The 18,706-nt window shown below is 38.0% G+C and overlaps 1 protein-coding gene across 5 annotated transcripts in view; it reads left to right on the top strand.

Moving 5' to 3' along the window:
- Window positions 1-511: 511 nt before the first annotated feature.
- Window positions 512-18,706, top strand: part of CCDC171 (coiled-coil domain containing 171) — a 501,148-nt gene continuing 482,953 nt past the window's right edge. For 2 of the 5 annotated variants that reach the window (XM_020969723.2, XM_020969720.2), the window contains exons 1-3: window positions 512-856; window positions 11,922-12,075; window positions 16,603-16,741. In XM_020969723.2, coding sequence (XP_020825382.1) covers window positions 12,035-12,075; window positions 16,603-16,741 — 180 coding nt within the window. In that variant the 5' untranslated portion in view covers window positions 512-856; window positions 11,922-12,034. The remainder of the gene's footprint in view (window positions 857-11,921; window positions 12,076-16,602; window positions 16,742-18,706) is intronic. The other 3 variants (XM_020969724.2, XM_020969718.2, XM_020969719.2) reach the window with 2 other exon arrangements.

Raw genomic sequence — 18,706 nt, 5'->3', positions numbered from 1 at the left:
TGGAAAGGCAAGGGAGCCCTAGATCATGGAGAGATGTGAACTGACCTACGTCTTAACTTAACCAGACTCAGACTTAGGGAGCTATTGATTTTTGAGCTCATTGGTGACCGAACAATAACCAGGGTGGGGGACGGGGCGGCCGAAATGGAACTTAAAGCTTACGGAAAGATCTCAGAGATCAAGGAGGAAAGTGAGGCAAAGTTTTTCACTCTGTAAAACCAGATTCAAACCTTTGGGCACCACCCTCTCTTCCCTTTCATTCTGAGGCGGCAGCTCCCCAGCCCAGACACCCGGTTCGAGCAGGTGCGTGTGCAGACAGAGGCGCCTCGCTAGCGAGGGACGGCGCGCAAGCGCAGCTTCTGCAACTTTCCCCCTTCCTCTCCCGGAGGCCTCGCTTCCCTCGCCCGGCCTCCCGCTCTTCCAATCAGAGCCTCGCATTCCGTGCGCACGTATCCTAGAGATGGGGAGGCTGGGGACGAGGGGCGGAGGGAAGGAGCGGGGAGAGGCGGAGCTGGGGGAGGACAGGGAGGGAGCCCAGCCTCTCTCTCCACCGACCGGAAGTGGCCGTTGTAAACTTCATCTCCCTTAGGGCCAGCCCCTTAGCCTGACCCCTTTCTTTTTCTGATCCCGCGGTCCTAGAAGCCGCCGAGTTCCGTCAGTCCCCAGCCCCCACCCCCTACGCTGCACCCCTCCCCCCCTCCCCGCCCTCATCCCAGCAAAGTGTTTGTACTACGCCCTCCACCCATCTCTCTATGCCGGGGGCCAGCTGGGCTAGGTGGTTCGGTGTAGTTTGGAGGTTAGGCCCTTCGGGACTGCAGCCTGAGGACATCTGTGGGGGCGGCTGACACCTGCTGAGGTAACGAGTGGGGAAGGGGAGGGGTGCATGATTGGGGGAGGGGGCTGCTGGAGTCCTCGAAGGAGCCCTGGGGGAGGGAGAGGGGTGATGCTGGGGAGTAGGAGGGGCATCTCTGATACGGGGAGGGGGGGCGCCTTGGATTTGGTGCAGTTGGGGCGGGTGGTCTCCTTCCCTTTTCTATATCTCTTCTAAGTGTTTTAACTTTTTGGAAAATTGGTTCTAGGTTTTTCTTAGGGCAGAAATTCTTTCTTTCTTTCTTTCTTTCTTTCTTTCTTTCTTTCTTTCTTTCTTTCTTTCTTTCTTTCTTTCTTAATCTTTCTTTCTTTCTTTCTTTCTTTCTTTCTTTCTTTCTTTCTTTCTTTCTTTCTTTCTTTCTCTTCTGTGCCTACAGTCATCTTTCGGTGACACAATCTGTTGGCTGGACGTATGAGACTGTAGTCTCAGCGAGGTACCTCAGTTACTGTTGCAGTGTTGCTGCTCACTTTGTAACTTAGCATTTAGTCTTAGGAACACTCCACAACATTGCCTGAGCTGGGTGGGAATGGCGTTCCAGATAAAAGGCCAGAGAAGCAGCTCTCACAGTTTAGTGTTTCCTCACTCTCTCCCTCTGAGGTGGAGAAATTGCTTTGTCAACTTTTAATTGCCATATTAGGGTCAGTTACTGTTGTTACAGTGTTAAAATGACCATGGACCGGAAATCAGAACTGGGTTCTGGTTTCAATCTTGGGTGATTTGGGGCAAGTCTTTTAGCCTCTGTGGGTCTCTCTTTGCAAACAGACCAGTTTCCTGAGTCAGAAACTGAGTTTCTGAGTGAGAAAACCAGTTCCTCAGGCAGAAACTGAGAACCTGAGGTTCCCAAATCGGGGGGTACAGTCTTCCCCTCCCCAACATGGGAGGGCAGCCGCCGTAGTAGCTTCCTGTGCAGTGGGGGGGGGGCAGCGGCGTTGAATAAAAATAAGGGGTGGTGGAAGCATAAGGAAAGAAGAGAAAATAAGAAAATTTTGAAAAACCATTCCTATGTGTTTCATTTGTTGTCTGACAGTTAAAGTAGTAGCGATTACATTGCTTTCTAAATAAACACATAAAATGCAAGTTTTAAGGGATCAGTGGTGAACAGTCCACAGACAGGTCTTAACAAGCAGATGTGCCCTGCATTGAGTGGAATCCAGCATGCATAGGCAGGAATATGTTCATGTAATAAATTGCTTATACTATATGGTTACATGATGCTTTTGTCATCAAAATTTCAATGCAGGGGAAAACCCACAATAAATTATTAAATTTAAATGTGTCATTTAAAAACATTTAATATTTTTTTGAAGTGATGCACATTTTTAAAAAAGCCATTAAAGGGTTAAAGAAAGTACATTTCCAGGGGAGTGCTGAGTAATTTTTTCTAAGAGGCAGCTAAGTGGCATAGTGGAGGACCTGAGTTCAAATGTGGCTTCAGACACTCTACACTTACTAGCTGTGTGACCCTGGGCAAGTTACTTAACCTGTTACCTACCCCCCCAAAAAAGGGGAGGGTGGTAGGCCAAATAAGTTTGGGAACCTCAGGCTTACAGTGTAGATCTACAGGTCATCTAGTACAAGTCTCTTTCCCCTCCCCCCCTTTTATGGTTGAGAAAATCTAGGCTCAGAGAGGTGAATTGATTTATCCAAGGTCACACAGATAACAAATGGCTGCACCAAGATATTAGGTCCTCTGCTTTCAAAACCAGTCAATCAAGTAAGTATTTATTAAGTGCCTACTATATGCCATTCACAGGCTAAGGATTCACATACAAAGAATAAAATATTTCATACTCCAAAGGACCTGCTTACTCCCTTTTAATTCAGAAGAAAACAGGTATATAAAGAATAAATATAATTAGAATGACAACAAAGTAGTTGAATACAAGGTTGTATGGGAAGAAGTATCCCATCAGTTAGGAGAATCAGGAAAGGCTTCCTGGTGTTTCAGCAGGGTCTTGAAAAAAAAAACAGATTCTAAGAGATAAAGATGATGAGGAAGTGCCTAATGTACAAAGCCAGTTTGGGTAGGTGGCAGATTGTAGTAGGTGCAATGATGCTGGAAAGATAGGTTGGGGCTCAGTCCCTAAGTCAATAAGGGTTGACTTGTGGTCAATTTCTCCTTCAGTGACCTTACCCTCTAAGGAGGGAGACCATAAGCAAACAAATAAGTATGAACAAGATCCATACAGGGTAAATAGGAAATAACTAACAGAGGGAAGGCATTACAATTAAGAAGGGGTGGGAAAGGCTTCTAGTAGAAGATCAGATTTTAGCTGGAACTTGAAAGAAGCCTGGAGAGATGACAAAGGAAACCATTCTAGGCAGAGGGGGACAGCCAGAGAAAATGCCTGGAGTTGAAAGTTAGTGTTTTGTTTGTGAAACAGTGAAACAGCAAAGAGGCCAGTGTCACTGGATCAAAAGGTGTGTAGCAGACAGTAAGGTTCTAGAAGACTGAGAAGTTGAGGGGAGGGTAGGTTATGAAGGACTTTGAATGCCAAATATCCTGGAGATAATATAGAGAAGAAGGGTTACATGGTTGGACTTGTGTTTTTGGAAAATCACTTCCATGGCTGAATGGAGGATAGATTGAGTGGGGAGAGACTTAAGGCAAGCAGACCCACTATCAGGCTATTGCAGTAGTCTAGTCTTGAGGTGATGAGAGCCTACATCAGAGTGATGGCAGTATCAGAGGAAAGAAGGGGGTGTATTGGAGAGATGCTGAAAAGGTGAAATTGACAGATCTTGGGAAGAGATTGAATATGGGGAGGTTAGAGAGAGGGAGTAGTCAAGGATACCTCGTAGGGACTGGGAGGATGGTATTGCCCTCTATTGTAAAGGGAATGTTAGGAGGTAGGGGGAGAGGATTTGGGGGAAAGATAATGAGTATAGTTTGGACATGTTGATTTTCAGATAGCTACTACACATTCAGTTTGAGGTGTCTGAAAGGCAGTTGGAGCTGTGAGACTGGGGTGGGGGTGGGGTTCAGTGGATTTGAGAATCATCAGCATTGAGATGATAATTAAATCTGTGGGAGCTGATGAGATCACAGAGTGAAGAATAGAGAGGGAAAAGAGGGTCCAAAATGGAGCCCTGTGAGACATCTAGGGTTAAGGGCGTGACCTGAATGAGGAGCTAGCAAAGGAGACTGAGAAGGAGCAGTTTGATAGGTAGGAGGAGTGAATGGTGCCCTGAGAGCCTAGGAAGAAGAGAGTATCAAGGAGAGGGTGATCAACAGTGTCAAAGGCTACAGAGAGGTCAAGAAGGATCACCTTTGATAAAAGGACATTGGATTTGGCAATTAAGAGATCTTAGTAACTTTAGAGAGAGCAGTTTCAGTTGAATGAGAGCTGGATTTTAGATAGTTAAGAAGACAGAGGAGAGAAAGTGGAGGGACCTGTGGTACTGTCTGGACTTCAGCTACAAAGGGTAGAAGAGATATAGGATGATAATTAGTGGGATGAAATGATCAGATGAGGGTTTTTTGAGGTTGAGGGAGATGTGTGCATGTTTGAAGGTAGTAGGGAAGGAACCAGTAGATAGACATTGAAGATGGGGGGATAATAAGAGAGGGCAATCTGTTGGAGATGAGATTAAAAAGGCTTAATGGAGGTGCTTATATTTGATTCTAGAGGATTTGGGATCCATTGGCATTGTTTAAGAAGGGGACTGACATGTTTAGATCTTCACTCGAGAAAAATCACTATGGCAGAGATGTGTAAGATGGACTGGAGTGGGAAGGGAAGGAAATAAACATTTACATACGTGTGTGTATGTGTGTGTGTGTATATATATATGTGTATATATATATATACATATATGCTTATATGTATATATATATACTTGTGTATGTACACATACACACACAAATATAGTGCTTACTATATGTCAGGCACTGTGCTAAGCACTTTTTACAAATTTAATTCTCAAGGTAACCCTACAAGGTAGGTGCTATAATTATCCCTATTTTATAGTTGAGGAAACTGAGGCAGACAGAAGAGATTAAGTGACTTTTCCAGGGTCATATGATTAGCTAGTTAAGTGTCTGAGGCCGTGTATCAACTCAGTTCATCTTCACTCCACACCCAGTGTGGCAGGGAGATCAATTAGGAGGCACAAATATAAGTGAGAGGTGATGACGGCCTGAACTAGAGTGATGGCTGTGTGAGTAGAAAGAAGGGGTTTTTCTGGAGGTAGAAATGGAAATATTTGGCAACTGATGGGCTAGGTAGGATGAGAGATGAGTAAAGAATCCAGTATAAAGAATCCAAGATTACAAACTTGACAGACTGGAAAAATGGTGATGCCTTCAACAGGGAAGGGAGGAAGAAGGGTGGGTTTTGGGGAAAAGATGAGTTCTGCCTTGGACTTGTACAGCTAAGAAATCTCAATTTAGTTTAGTTTGAACATTTAGTTTGAAATGTCCAATAGATGAGACTGAAGATTGTGGAGAAACTGGCTGGAGATCTATGTCTGTATCTGTGTCTATGTCTATATATCTCTATTTCTGCCTATATCTATAAATTTGAATCTAGATTTAGGTTATATCTATAAATAGGGCCATCCTGGAGCCAGCTGACTGCTGTTTGTTGAATTTTCATTGTAAGCATTTACAACTTGGAAATCTGCAAATGATATAAATCAGGGCCTGATTTATTGTTTTGTTGATGGTCTAGATAAAAGAATGATGGAGAAAATGTTAGTAAAACAGATTAAACTTAAATGTTAGTAATACAGTGTTCTATATATATTTTTTTCTTCTGTCAAGCCAGTTAAAATATTTACCAGCACATTGCAGTCTACATATCTGTACATCTGTGAGTTGTATGAATGGAGATAATAAATCCATGGGATCTGATGAGAGGGTACTTAGAGTGGGTAGAAAGAGAAGAGGGCCTAGGACAGAAGCTTGGGTAATATCCACAGGGGGTAGGCTAGGGATGATGAGCTAGCAAAGGAATTTGGAAGGGTTTAAGAGGAAAACTAGAAATTCCATCTGAAAGACATTCAGAAAGGAGAGATGGGATAATAGTGTCAGGAGAGACTGGAAAGAGGATAGAGTATCTTGCAGAAGAGGGTGGTGAGCAGTAGCAAATGCAGCAGATAGCCGAGAAAAATGACTGAGACAAGATTGTCAGATTTGACAATTATGAGGTCACTGGTAATTTTGATGACTCTGGTTGAATGATGAGGTCGGAAACCAAATGACACAGGGTTCTTTCTGCTGTACTATAGTATTAGGTTACTTCTAATTCTGACATTATGTGATTTCATCAAACTATTTTTAAGGCTGTTGTTGGAGAAGAGGAACAGAGACTTATCATAAGTAGCTACTATTCTAATAATTACTCTATTAGTTCTACAACTTTATAGTGCCTTTGTGACTCTTAAGGGCGAATCACTTATACTCTCTAGCCCTTAGTTTCCTCATCTGTCAAATGAAGGGATTGGAGTGGTAACCTTTAAGGTCCCCTTCAGTTCTAAATCTGTGATCTTGCAATTTTCAGTCAGCATGATGGTAACTAGTTAAATGGAATGGTTTTGAGGCATGTGTGTAATTGGTCTAGATAATCATAAGTTAATTCTTTTTCTGGTGAAAATGTAATTAACACTGTTTTTAGAGTGACACACAGGAGAACTTTTTGTAGTTGGTGGTGGTAGACCTGTTAGAAGGGGATTAGATTTATTCTTCTTGACCCCTGAGGGCAGAACTAATAGTAATGGGTAGAAGTTGTGGAGGTGTATATTTTGGCTTCATGTAAGAAAATTTTCTAACAGAGACATTCCAGAGTAGAACAGGCCATTTTAGGAGGTAATTCGATTTTCTGTAAAGAGAAGTCTTCAAGGGGCAGCTAGGTGGTGCAGTGGATAGAGCACCAGCCCTGGATTCAGGAGGAGCTGAGTTCAAAACCAGCCTTAGACACATAACACCTACTAGCTGGGTGACCCTGGGCAGAGTCACTTAACCCCATTGCCTAACCAATAAAAAACAAAAAACCCCAAACAAACAAGAGAAGTCTTCAAGTGGAGCCACTGATGACCAATTGTGGGTATATTTTGGAAGAGATTCCTATTCAAATAGGGCTTGAACTAGAATACTAGATATTTTTTAAGATTTGTTCTAACTCCTGAAACTGACAGTTCTAATGAACTGAGTGCAAGTGGTTTAACATTGTAATCTATCACTTAATGATCAGCTAAATAGCTCTTTCTTATAATTCATCCAGAAGTTATAAAATGATTCGTGTGGTTGTTGTTGTTTAGTCATTCAGTTGTATCTGACTCTTTGTGACCCCATTTGGGGTTTTCTTGGAAAAAATACTGGAGTGGTTTGCCGTTTCCTTCTCCAGCTTGTTTTATAGATGAGGAAACTTGAGGCCAATAGGGTGCCCAGAGTCACACAGCTAGTAAGTATCTGAGACTGGACTTGAACTCAAGTCCTCCTTACTCCAGGCCCAACACTCTATCCACTGTGCCACCCAGGTGCCCCATATAATGGTTACGAAGGGACAATTGTTTGCTGGTAGTAGTGGCTAAGATACTCAGTATTACAACTGCCTCTACATTGTATTTCTAATATCTTCACTCTTTTTGGCTATTTTTACCTTTTAAGTATTCTCCATTTTCACTGTCAGTCACCTCATTCTTTCCTTACACTTCACTTTTTTTGGCTCAAAAGGGGGATGTGTGCTTTAGTCTTTCTGCTGGTCTTTTTAACAGCATGGGATACTGTCACACTTATTTTGTTATACCTATGAGCACGTTTTTGTCCAGCTAGTCTTTCTGTTAGAAACATACAGAGCTAGGCCTTGTCCCAGAGTGAGTAATTAATTGAGAGTAAAAGGTCCTCGTGTTTTGGTGAAATTGATGATCCTTATCTGCTAACTGAAGAGGCAGAATCAACAGCTTTTACTGTTTCACAAGTAGAGATTCTGTGTGGGTCTTGCCTTCTCTTGTATGTATGTCTTCTGATACATAACAAAGCTTATAAATTTGTCTCCCTGTTAAGCAAACTGTTACCAACTGTCCAATCTGCTATACCCTTAAATCTTTTTGGGGCCAGAACTTGTGGATCTTTCTAGGCCTTTGACATAATGGCTGGAAAGTAGAACCCCACAAAATAAGTACACAATTTTGCTTGAGAAAGAGAACTTCAATGGGACTCTGAGCCCATGAACTGTAGGGGAATCCTTAGTTCAATAACGAACATACCGATCTAGAATCTATTGAACTATCAGGTAGATGGAATGGGTGATTGCATAAACTTTTAATACAGTAATGAATGTGCAAATCTATAAAAATGACTCCCAATCACAAAAATAGAATAGAATCCTTAAAAAATCATTCTTAAAGTACAAGACACAGATTATTCCTTTAAAGAAGATTATAATGGATTGATACTTCTACTAAGCCTAGTTGAGCTAATCTGTATGGTGCTTTGTAGACTTTTCAGTTTCTAGCAGAGTGGAGGAAAGAAGTGGAGAGAAGGGCTGAGTCTCTAATCAATCCTAGGGAAAAGACAGCAAAGTAGAAGAACGTGACAAGCTGCCTCTTTTGCTCAAACTTGATAAAGGAAGAGAGGGAACAAATTCAAGAGGCTGCTCTCTAGTGGAGAGAAAGAAGAGTAGGAGCAATGCCTGGAGATAATTTCTTTTGTTATCAGCCAGAGGAGAGGTCAAGATCCAAACTCCAGAAGCCCTGTTACTGCATCCAGTTAAATGAGGTCACATGCTTCTAATTCTCTATACTATTGCTAGGACTCAAGGCAGTACCTCAGTTCTTTCCTCACTGGTGAAGATGCTTCCAATTACAAACTCTGCCAGTAGGAAGATTTAGTTTGGAACTAGAAGAGTCTATACTCATTACACAGTATGATTCCTTGGAGACTGCCTTTGGATCAAGAGAGTCCTGTTACATTCAGCAATGGAAAATTGGCCTGTGATCCATTTGGTTACCGTCATCTCTACTTGTTGGAGCTACATAAGGGAAGATTTTTTTTTCTAGTTGTTTTCCTTCTATAGCAATTAGCTCCATTGATTTTGTTTGTGAAAAAAGTTTTTAATGATCTCCTTCCACTCTCTAATTTATAACAAAGCTTTTTACATCTAGAATTTAAATCATGAATACATTTGGAACTTATTGTGTCATGAGATAGTTTTAAAAAATATACATATTTTTATTTTCTTAAATCTTTCCCAATTCCATGTAAAAAATTTTAAAATTCATTTTAAAAAATTTTGAGTTCCAAATTCTCTCCCTCCCTCCCCCACCTCTTGACAAGGCAAGCAATATGATACTGATTATATATGTGGAAATAATGCAAAACATGTTTCCATATTACCCATGTTGGAAAAGGAAACATATGCAAAAAACCCAAGAAAAATGAAGAAACTAAAAAAAAATACTTCAGTCTGCACTCATAGTTCATCAGGTCTCTCTCCAGAGGTAGATAGTATTTTTCATCATGGGTGCTTTGGAATTATCTTGGATCATTACCTTGGTCAGAGTAGATAAGTCTTTCAGAGTTGATCATTCTTAAAATATTGCTGTTACTGTGCACGGTGTTTTTCCGGGTTCTGCTCACTTCACTTTGCATTAGTTCATATAAGTCTTCTCAGGTTTTTCTGAGAAAAAACTTGGATCATGCTGCTCCTTATTTCTGTTTGCAAAATAGTATTCCATCACAGTCATAAATCACAGCTTGTTCAGCCATTCCCCAGTTGATGGGCATCTCCTCAATTTCCAATTCTTTGGCACTACAAAAAGAACTGCTATCAATATTTTTGTACAGATAGGACCTTTTCCTTTTCCTTTGATCTTTTTGGGATACAGATCTAGTAGTGGTATTGCTGGGTCAAAATGTATAAACAGTTAGTGTGAATTGTTAATCTTGTTAACAGGATTTTACTGAGCCAGTCTCTAACCTGAGAAAGACGAAACAGCAGACCAGAGACAAAAGTGCCAGTAATCAAATAGCTGTTCAATTAGTTTCACTATGAGAAACAGATTTGCAAATTGGGAATTCCCTGATCAGAATCAGAAAGCTAATTTTCTTCAGCAGTTCCATCTAGTTGTTTCCCACAGTTTTTGCCTTTACTTTGGTAGTCAGAGTCTCTGGGTTTATTGAACATCATACTACAATGTTCATTTACTTTTTACTTCAATCTGTTGCACTAATCAACTTGCCTATTTTTACCTTTACCAAATGGCTTTAATAATTACTACTTGATAATATAGTTTGAGATTTGGTATTGCTAGGCCCTATCCTTTCCCATCTATTTTTTTCCCCTTACTTCTTTGAAGAGTTTTGATAATTTGTCTCTCTGGATGAATTTTGTTATTATTTTTTCTAGCTTTATAAAGTAATCCTTTCATAGTTTGAAGAATATGGCACTGAATAAGTAAACTAATTTAAGTAATATTATAACTTTTATTATTTTGCATGTGGCTGATTGATGAGCAATTAATCTGTTTCCAATGATTTTGAAGAAGGTTATAAAAGAGAAATAATGTGATCAACACAAGTGATTTGTAGAAGCAATCCATTTCCTCTTCGATATCTTTTTCTACTTCACTTTATTCTGACCCCAATAATTGGTTCTTAGACTGTATTTCCTTTTAATCCTCCTTTTATGATCCCCCTCTGAGATTGGGTTTGTTTTGCTCGTGCATACAACCTCCCTCTTAAACTCTCTTTCCTTTTTGTCTCACTGAGTTTAATTTATTACAGTACCAAACTATGTGTGCATGTGTAGGTACGTGCATGTATATGTGCCTGTATGTAGACCAGTGGTATCAAATTCAAATAGAAATGGGGACCACTAAAGACTACAGCTTGGGTTTGAGATGTGAGAGATAGTAGAGAATTCATTATGATGACTCCTATGTTTTTAGCATGAGGGACTGACCTTGACAGTAACAGGATAAGGTAAGAATTGGGGAGGATTTAGGGGGAAAGATAATGAGTTCTATTTTGGACATAGTAAGTTTAATCTATTTCAGCGTGTCTGAAAGGCAGTTGGAGCTGTAAGCTTGGAGGTTGGCAGAATAGGTAGATTTGAGAATTATCAGCTTTTTTTGTTATTCATTTGTTTCATGTGCTATTTGGGGTTTTCTTGGCAAAGATATTGGAGTGATTTGCTATTTCCTTCTCGAGCTCATTTTACAGGTGAGGAAACCCGAGGCCAACAGGATTAAGTGACTTGCCCAGGGTCACATAACTAGTAAGTGTCTGAGGCTGGATTTGATAGGTCCTCCTGACTCTAGGCCCTGTGCTCTATCCACTGTGCTACCTAGCTTCTCGTATCATCAGCATAGAGATGGTAATTAAATCTATGGGAACTGATGAAATCACCAAGTGAAGTAGTATGGAAGGAGAAGAGAAGACCCAGGAACCCTGTGGGACTCCTAAAAGGTGTGATCTGGAGGAGGATCCAGGAAAGAGAAGTAGTAATCAGATAGGTAAGAAGAAAACTGGGAGATAGTGTCAGGAATCCTAGAGAAGAGACTGTCAAGCAGGAGAGAGTGACCAACACTGTCAAAGACTGCAGAGAGGTCAAGGAGAATGAAGATTGAGAAAAGGCCATTCATTGGATTTCGCAGCTAGATATCATTTGTATACTTGTAAATTATCTGCCTGTTTAGAATTTATATCTTGAAGTTTCCTTATGAAGTAGTAGTTTTGTTCTTTAACTGAATGACCATGTATTATTCAGATGACTTATTATTGAGGAAGGGTACCAGAAAGAAAAGGAAAGGTTGTAGTTTTTTTGGAATTCTCTTACCTCACCTCTCCAGGCCTCTCAATCTCATGGGTAAAGGCAGGGGAAAATAGACAAGAAGTTATCTGTTTGGGAATTCTTTGATCTTTTTGGTCACTTGTGTTAACGAAAAGGAATGGTCTTTGTGAATCAAGAATATAGGTCAAGAGAGTTTAGGCTCTATTTATGTATCTTAAAATTAATTCTTTCGGAACCACATCTTTTGTTTTACATTTATTCCTTTCAGAAATAATTTATTCTGTTACTATTTTCAATATGTTTGTTTCTTACAGACTTCTTTGTATCTACTTGAGCTCTAAAGCTGAAGACATCTTTGAAGGTTTTCATTTTTAATAAGTAAAAAGTAAAAGAGAATTTTGGTTATTAACAGTCAGATGACATCATCATGAGCATCAATTCGAGTAATATTAATGCTGAAATCCAAAGGTAATACTTAAGTTTTTTCCTTCCATTAATATTATAATAGGACTGATTGTGATAAAATTTCATGTTAAAAAATCTTATCTGATCAGTGTTGAGATCAGGTCTGTGAGTGGCTGCTGCACTTCTAACTTTGGTGAGATAGGAAGACAACCCAGTCTTCCCTATCCCTCTTCCCCCCAAAAAAGTCTATCAGGGCAATAGATAAAATTATTAAGGATGTAAAGTTTGTCTTTACGTCTCTTCCAACTTCTGATAGCACCTACCTTCTATCAATATGCTATCCTTTGGCTATCTATCCCATCTTTCCTTCGATGAATTACCTCAGTCAGGACCCTCTTCCTCAGTGCCCTATATTTGAAAATTATGCCTTTCCCCATCCCCAGATCAGGACCTTCTTTTCCTTAGCAGGTTTGTATATTTATTAGGCACTAGGAGATTTTTCTTTGAACTGAAAGAGACCATTTAGAGCAGAGATGTCATGTGTAGCTGGAAACAATCCAATATTCAATAAACATTTACTTATTAAAATTATTTATTTATTTTAATGTTAATTTAAAAATTGTTGAGTTCCAAATTCTCTTTCTCTAGCCCCTCCCCCATTCATTGAGAAGGCAAGCATAAATCAGTTATATATGTAAAGTCATGTAAAACATATTTCTACACTAGCCATGTTGCAAAAAAAAAAGCAAGAAAAACAAAGAAAGTGAAAAAATATGCTTCAGGATTGGTTGTTTTAATTGTCTTGGATCATTGTATTGATTAGTGTAGCTGAGTCTTTCACAGTTGATCATGGTTACAGTCCAATAAACCCATTATGTGCCAGGCACTGTTCTAAGTCCTGGGGATAACAGTTAATAAAGACAGTCCCTGTCCTCAAGAAGCTTGTAGTCTAGAGAGGGAGATAAACACGGAGGCAGAAAGGGAGGGGAAGAGAGGGGGGAGTGAGAGAGCTGGGAAAAGGCAGGTAGAGATAGTCTAGCTTCTGCCCTCTATAAGGGAGGACATTGGGAAGAGTTTTCTACTTTTCCTTCCAGCTGTTCAATCAGAAGGGAGAGGAATTTGAGGGAGATGGCTTTCCTCAAAGCTTGAGTAGTTGTAGGGTGGTGAGTTTACAAGTGATGAATTTATCCTGGGAGTGACATCTTATTCCATGGAGCTGAAACTAGGTAGAGTAGCAGTTGCAAAGTAGAGGGATTAAACCAGATAAAAATGTAATTGGGAAATATTTGACAAAATAAATAAAAATACAGTAGAATATAGATAATTTTAATATTTAGTTTTCAAAGTCAATATGAGACTGTGAGGATCCTTAAATATGGTTTAGTTGCCCCTGTTTCTGAGTTTGACAATAATGATTTAGAGCATTTAGTTCAACTTTTCTATTTTACAGGTGAATAAACTGAAGTCCAGAGAAATTAAGTGATTTATTCAAAGTCATATAAACACTATCAGGCAATGGGGCTTAAACCTGTGCCTTCTGATTCAGAGACTCATATTCTTTTTGTTAATTGTAGTGATAATTTACATTTCTATCTATTCATTCTCCTTTGATCCTTTCAACCACTCTGTGAAAGTAGGTTCTCTAATTCTCTAAGAATTATTATCCTTATTTTGCAGAGGAGGAGGAAGTTGAAGGTTAATGACTTGTTGGAAGCCATATTTATACTGGATTCTCTTTTGACCACCACATCAAGCTCCACTATTTTTACCTCTAAATGTATTAATTAATACTCAGACTTCAGTGACTTATGGTAAACAACTTTTACAAGGGTAATTACATTTTGAAAGATGAGTTTCTTAATTCAAATGAAACTCTATTAATGCATACAAGAGATAGTTTAATCAGATTTATATCTCCTTTTGTCTTTTTTGGCTGAGGATGTTAGATTACATTAGGAGGTGTGGATCAAAAGGGTTCCTGTGGCCTCTAAGGTCTCTTCCTCATTTAAATCTATGGTCCAATGAGCCTAGGTACTTTTACTGTTAAATAACCTTTTCAATTCTATCAATTCATTCCTTTTAGAAATATCAAATCCAATGTTTTCCATTTGTATGTTAAAGTTCCTTAAGAAATGTGACTTCTTTTTTGTACTTGTATCTTTAGCACCTAACACTGTACTACTAAGTAGGTATTTAATAAATGCATGTTAGTTGAATTTCACATTCAAAATTATATTGATGGGGTTGAATTATATGGCCTCTAACCGATACCCTATGATTTTATGGAACGTTACTCAAATAGAGACGAACCATGCCTCTTAAGTAACTTTCTTCCCTTCTGTGGATAACCATCTAGTAATTGCCATCTTAAAACAGATATCACATTTTCAGCATTTCTTTGTCTGTTATATATGCTGTATGTGAAAATATTTCCATGATATGTATCTCCAAAGCTCCAATGCATCTCAACCTAATATAATATAACCTTATCTTTCTTAACACTGCCTCCTGAATTCACTTGTTTCAGATCTTTTCTTCCCTGTATTCTTTGACTTTTGATGTTGAATTTTCAAGGTTTATATTGAATGTTACTTTTATTTCTTGGAAAATTTAGCTTTATAATATAGTTCATTTTGAATATAGCATGCTCTATACAAATGAATGTTTTGCCTTCTGATTTGATAAAATGAACCAGGTTGTCAAATGTTTGCAAATACAAATATTAGAATATTTGTATATTGAGAAGCAATACACTGAATTACTCAGGACACAAATGGACATATGGAAGAAGAGAACATGTTATGGTTATTTATTTCAAAAAAATGTTATGGTTTTACTTCATCTGTATTAAAAGCATTCTTGCGTTTAAATTTGGTTGTGCTCTTTCCAGATATGCAATGAAAAACGATGTCGTAGTTGACTGGATCTCAGACCTTAAGTAGATCATTACAATATTCACCTGTGGGATTTAAAAAATTTGAACATTTAAAAAAATCATGTTTCCATGTAGTGGGGGGAAGAATTTCATGATTTTTAGAAAAATATGATTATTATAATATTACTTTATTTGGCAAGGTCAAGAAATCAGCTGCTCTGCATAATTATTTGGTATGGGAAATGAATCTGCTGTCTCACATAATAAAAAAAATTTTGATTGCTGAAGCTTATCCTTTTAAGTTCCTAGGCTCATAGAATTTAGAGCTAGAAGGGACCTTAAAGGGACCAACCTGACAGAAAGGGAAGATGACTTGTGCAGGATCACAAGTATAATAGGTAGTAGAACCATCTAAAACTTAGAAACTTTTTAAAGGTCATCTTTTTCAAATACGTTGCATACTTTTCTGTGTTCTTAAAAAAAAGCATACTGAATTTAGTTGAATCTTTCCTAAATAACCCAGGGTATTTTAAAAAAATGTTTATTTTTTTATAATCCAGGTTTGAGCATCAATTTTTGTTCTAACAACTTACGGCTCTCACGGGGCGTTAAAAGGTTTATTATCCCTGTGTTGTGTAGTCCTAGATTGCTATATACTGGGGACTCATTCATGTGCTTTTTGTAGTTTTTTTTATCTCTTCTTTTAGGTTATTATATGTCATATCTTGTTCCCCAATAGATGGTAGGTTTCTGGAAGACAGTGATCATTTTTTACATTTTCATTTCATCACCTAATGCTTTGGCACAGTTGTTTGGTAAATATTTGTTGAATGGATGAAGATGTGCTAAGGTGCTAAAGAAATGGAAGTTACATTTATCATTATATTAGTAAGTTTACTCTCTGTTAACTGGACATTTGCTAGCATACCCCTATTTTTATAAAGGAGTTATAAAATGCCCTTATGTGAATACCTATACTATCATTATATATATTTGGATTTGCAAGGCCAATGCATAAAAGCCTCTTGTTTTATAATTGGTACTACATCTGAAATTGGGATGAATTTTTGCTTAATGGATGTGTTGCCATGGTAACCACCTCTTTACAATTAAATATTATTGTGTCAAGGATGGAGGAGGAGAGCTTTACTGGATATAGCGTTCTGAAGACAAATTGGATTTTCCATTTTACATAATAAAGTCATAGCATTTTGAGTACTTCAAATTAATATGCAAAACAAATATAAAAATTATGCGTTGGTGGGTTTGCTCAAAGAATAATTTAATAAGTAGGGAGATCCCCTGGAAGTTTCTGAAATATATTTCTGAAAATGATGATGTGGAGTCTAGGATTTAGAGGTTTGAAATGCCGTAAGCTGTACTCTTGGAAACCATTCTTCACTTGGAAAAATTTATGGTAGTAGAGCTTTGAGGTTATTTTGCCCTTAGAGGATTAAGAGAATATTAAGAGTACAAGAGAAGTGGCCAAAGCTAGAGATATTTTATACTACCACTTAAAGCCTGTGTGTTTCCCAGGGAACTTAGCATTTTCCCTATCATATATTGGAAAAAACTTTCTTTCTTTTGTTAACTTTTCCTTCTCTTTATGAGATGAAATGCTCTTAATTTAAATTAAATGTGTGTCTCATGCAAATGTAACAAAATTATTGGGAAGTTTAAATACCACAATTATATTTTATAATTTCATTTAACAGGTTAAAGAATACTGCTATTGACTTAAAAGAAATGCATAGAAGCAGTGAGTCAGATTTGGATTTCATTACAGATCTGAGAAAGAAACTTCATCGAGCAAAAAAAGAAAAATTAGAAATAACAACTAGCCACAATGCCCAGGTAGGTTTTATATATTGGTGAGTACTCAAAGAACAGTTTAGGATGGAAATAGGAAGAATACTTGGAATTAATTGTTATATTGTGGAAATAGTTTCTTGAAGTGATGACATGGAATCTAGTATATTCATTCAATATGAAGCCTAGGATTTGATTTTTCAATGTATTTAATTTTACATCATGTTAATTTGCTACTGTCATTTAAATATTTGTAGAAATAGTAGCCCACTTTTTGAAAGAAAAATTGAATATGAGGAAAATGAAAGTTATGATTAAAATCTAGGGAGAATAAACAAATAAAAGATGAATGAATAATGATTTCCTTAAGCCTTTGTTTCCCAAGCCAGTTGTAGGTTCGGTGTGCATATTATTTTGTTTTTTTTCCCTTCACTTTACATCACTACAGAGGAGTTGAAATGTATTTCTTTGTATTCTTCCTATTTGTCACTTTTAATTTGAGTATTTTCATGTATTTGTAATCTCCTCACCTGTGTTATCAATTCCCTAGCATCCTTCAAAGCTTAGAAGCCTATCCTACTGCCCCCGGTTACTAGTTTCCTTCATATTGAAATTACTTTGTTATATTTTCTGTTTAATTTTCTGTGTACATATTGTTACCTCCCAATAGGATATGAACTCCCTGAAGGCAGGGAGTGTTTTATTTTTGTCTTTGTATCCTGAGTATCTGGCATGTAGTAGGTGCTTTATAAATTCTTATTGAATTGAATCCATATTGAAATCCTGGCACTTTGTACCTTTATGGTCTTGGATGAGTTGCTTAACCTTTCTGGACCTCCAGTTCCTTACCTATAAAATGAGGAGGTCTGACTGGATAGCATTGTAGGTCCTTTCATTCTAAATCTAAATGGGGTTCTCATGAATCTCATTGGGTGATGAAAGCACTTCCTCCAGCAATGCAGATTGCAGCACATTCACTCTTTCTCATTCACTGAATCTCTTGTCCATATTTGCTTTTAAACCTTCTACTGGGGTCCTTCCTCTTGATCTCGTGACATTATGTGGCTATCAGGAGCACATGGGCTGTCTACCACTTATTCCTTATTCTTACCACATGACTAGTTCTTTGCCATTTTTGGTCAAACTTTTTTTTGATAGAAAATTTTATGCCTCTTTTCTTGTATAGTTCTTCATTGGTGATATGCTGTGACCCATTTATGTCTATTTTACCTCTCTTTCCCTTTGATTGACCTACAATTTTTATTCTTCAGATACTCTAGGGTTCAATCCTTCATAGCTATGTAACATCATCAAAAGAATGTATTTTTTAAAAGGGCCTTTTTTTGGGGGGGGAGCTAAAGATCATTAAAAGTACTTAATAGTTTCTCAGATGCAGTCCAGCCTGTTAAATTCTATTTATTTCTGTGTCTAGTACGTTGCCTCTCTGTAATACCTGTCCAAGATGAACCCATTGCATGGGCTCTTCATTCAAATGCATTGCACGGTTTGGACATTTAGGCATTCTTTATACCCTTGATTTTTCTTGTATGAGTAGTTAGGTTAAATTCTCATGAGTAAATATAGATAACATTTAGGAAGTTATGCAGTGTGATTGGAATGTGGATTGCGTGAAAGGGAATAATGTAAAGTAAGACTGGAGAGGTAGTTTGGAGTCGGATTGTGGCACTGGTAATTAAGATAGAGATTAATAGAGTTTAGTTTGTGTTTTTAGACTTAGAAAATGTTGCTTCTAATAACAGCATTTTGGGGATAATATATTTGTAATGTAAAGTAGTGTTTCAACATACAGTTGTTGTATGGCACTGATTTAAGAATCATCTGTGTTTAGTAAACCTTTGACTAGTATGAGCAAAGGTTAACGTAAACATCAATTGCAAAGAAAGCCCACAGAGGCGATGACTCTGTACATTTCTGCGCCTTAAACTTCATCTATTCAGATAAGCCTTGATGCTAAAAAATGGGAAATGAGAAAAAGGAAATGATCGTGAC

This window comes from Phascolarctos cinereus, unplaced genomic scaffold (assembly GCF_003287225.1).
Source record: "Phascolarctos cinereus isolate Bilbo 61053 unplaced genomic scaffold, phaCin_HiC Scaffold_4;HRSCAF=312, whole genome shotgun sequence".
In the NCBI taxonomy this organism is placed as follows: Eukaryota; Metazoa; Chordata; class Mammalia; order Diprotodontia; family Phascolarctidae; genus Phascolarctos; species Phascolarctos cinereus.
This window is presented reverse-complemented; position numbering and strand designations above follow the sequence as displayed.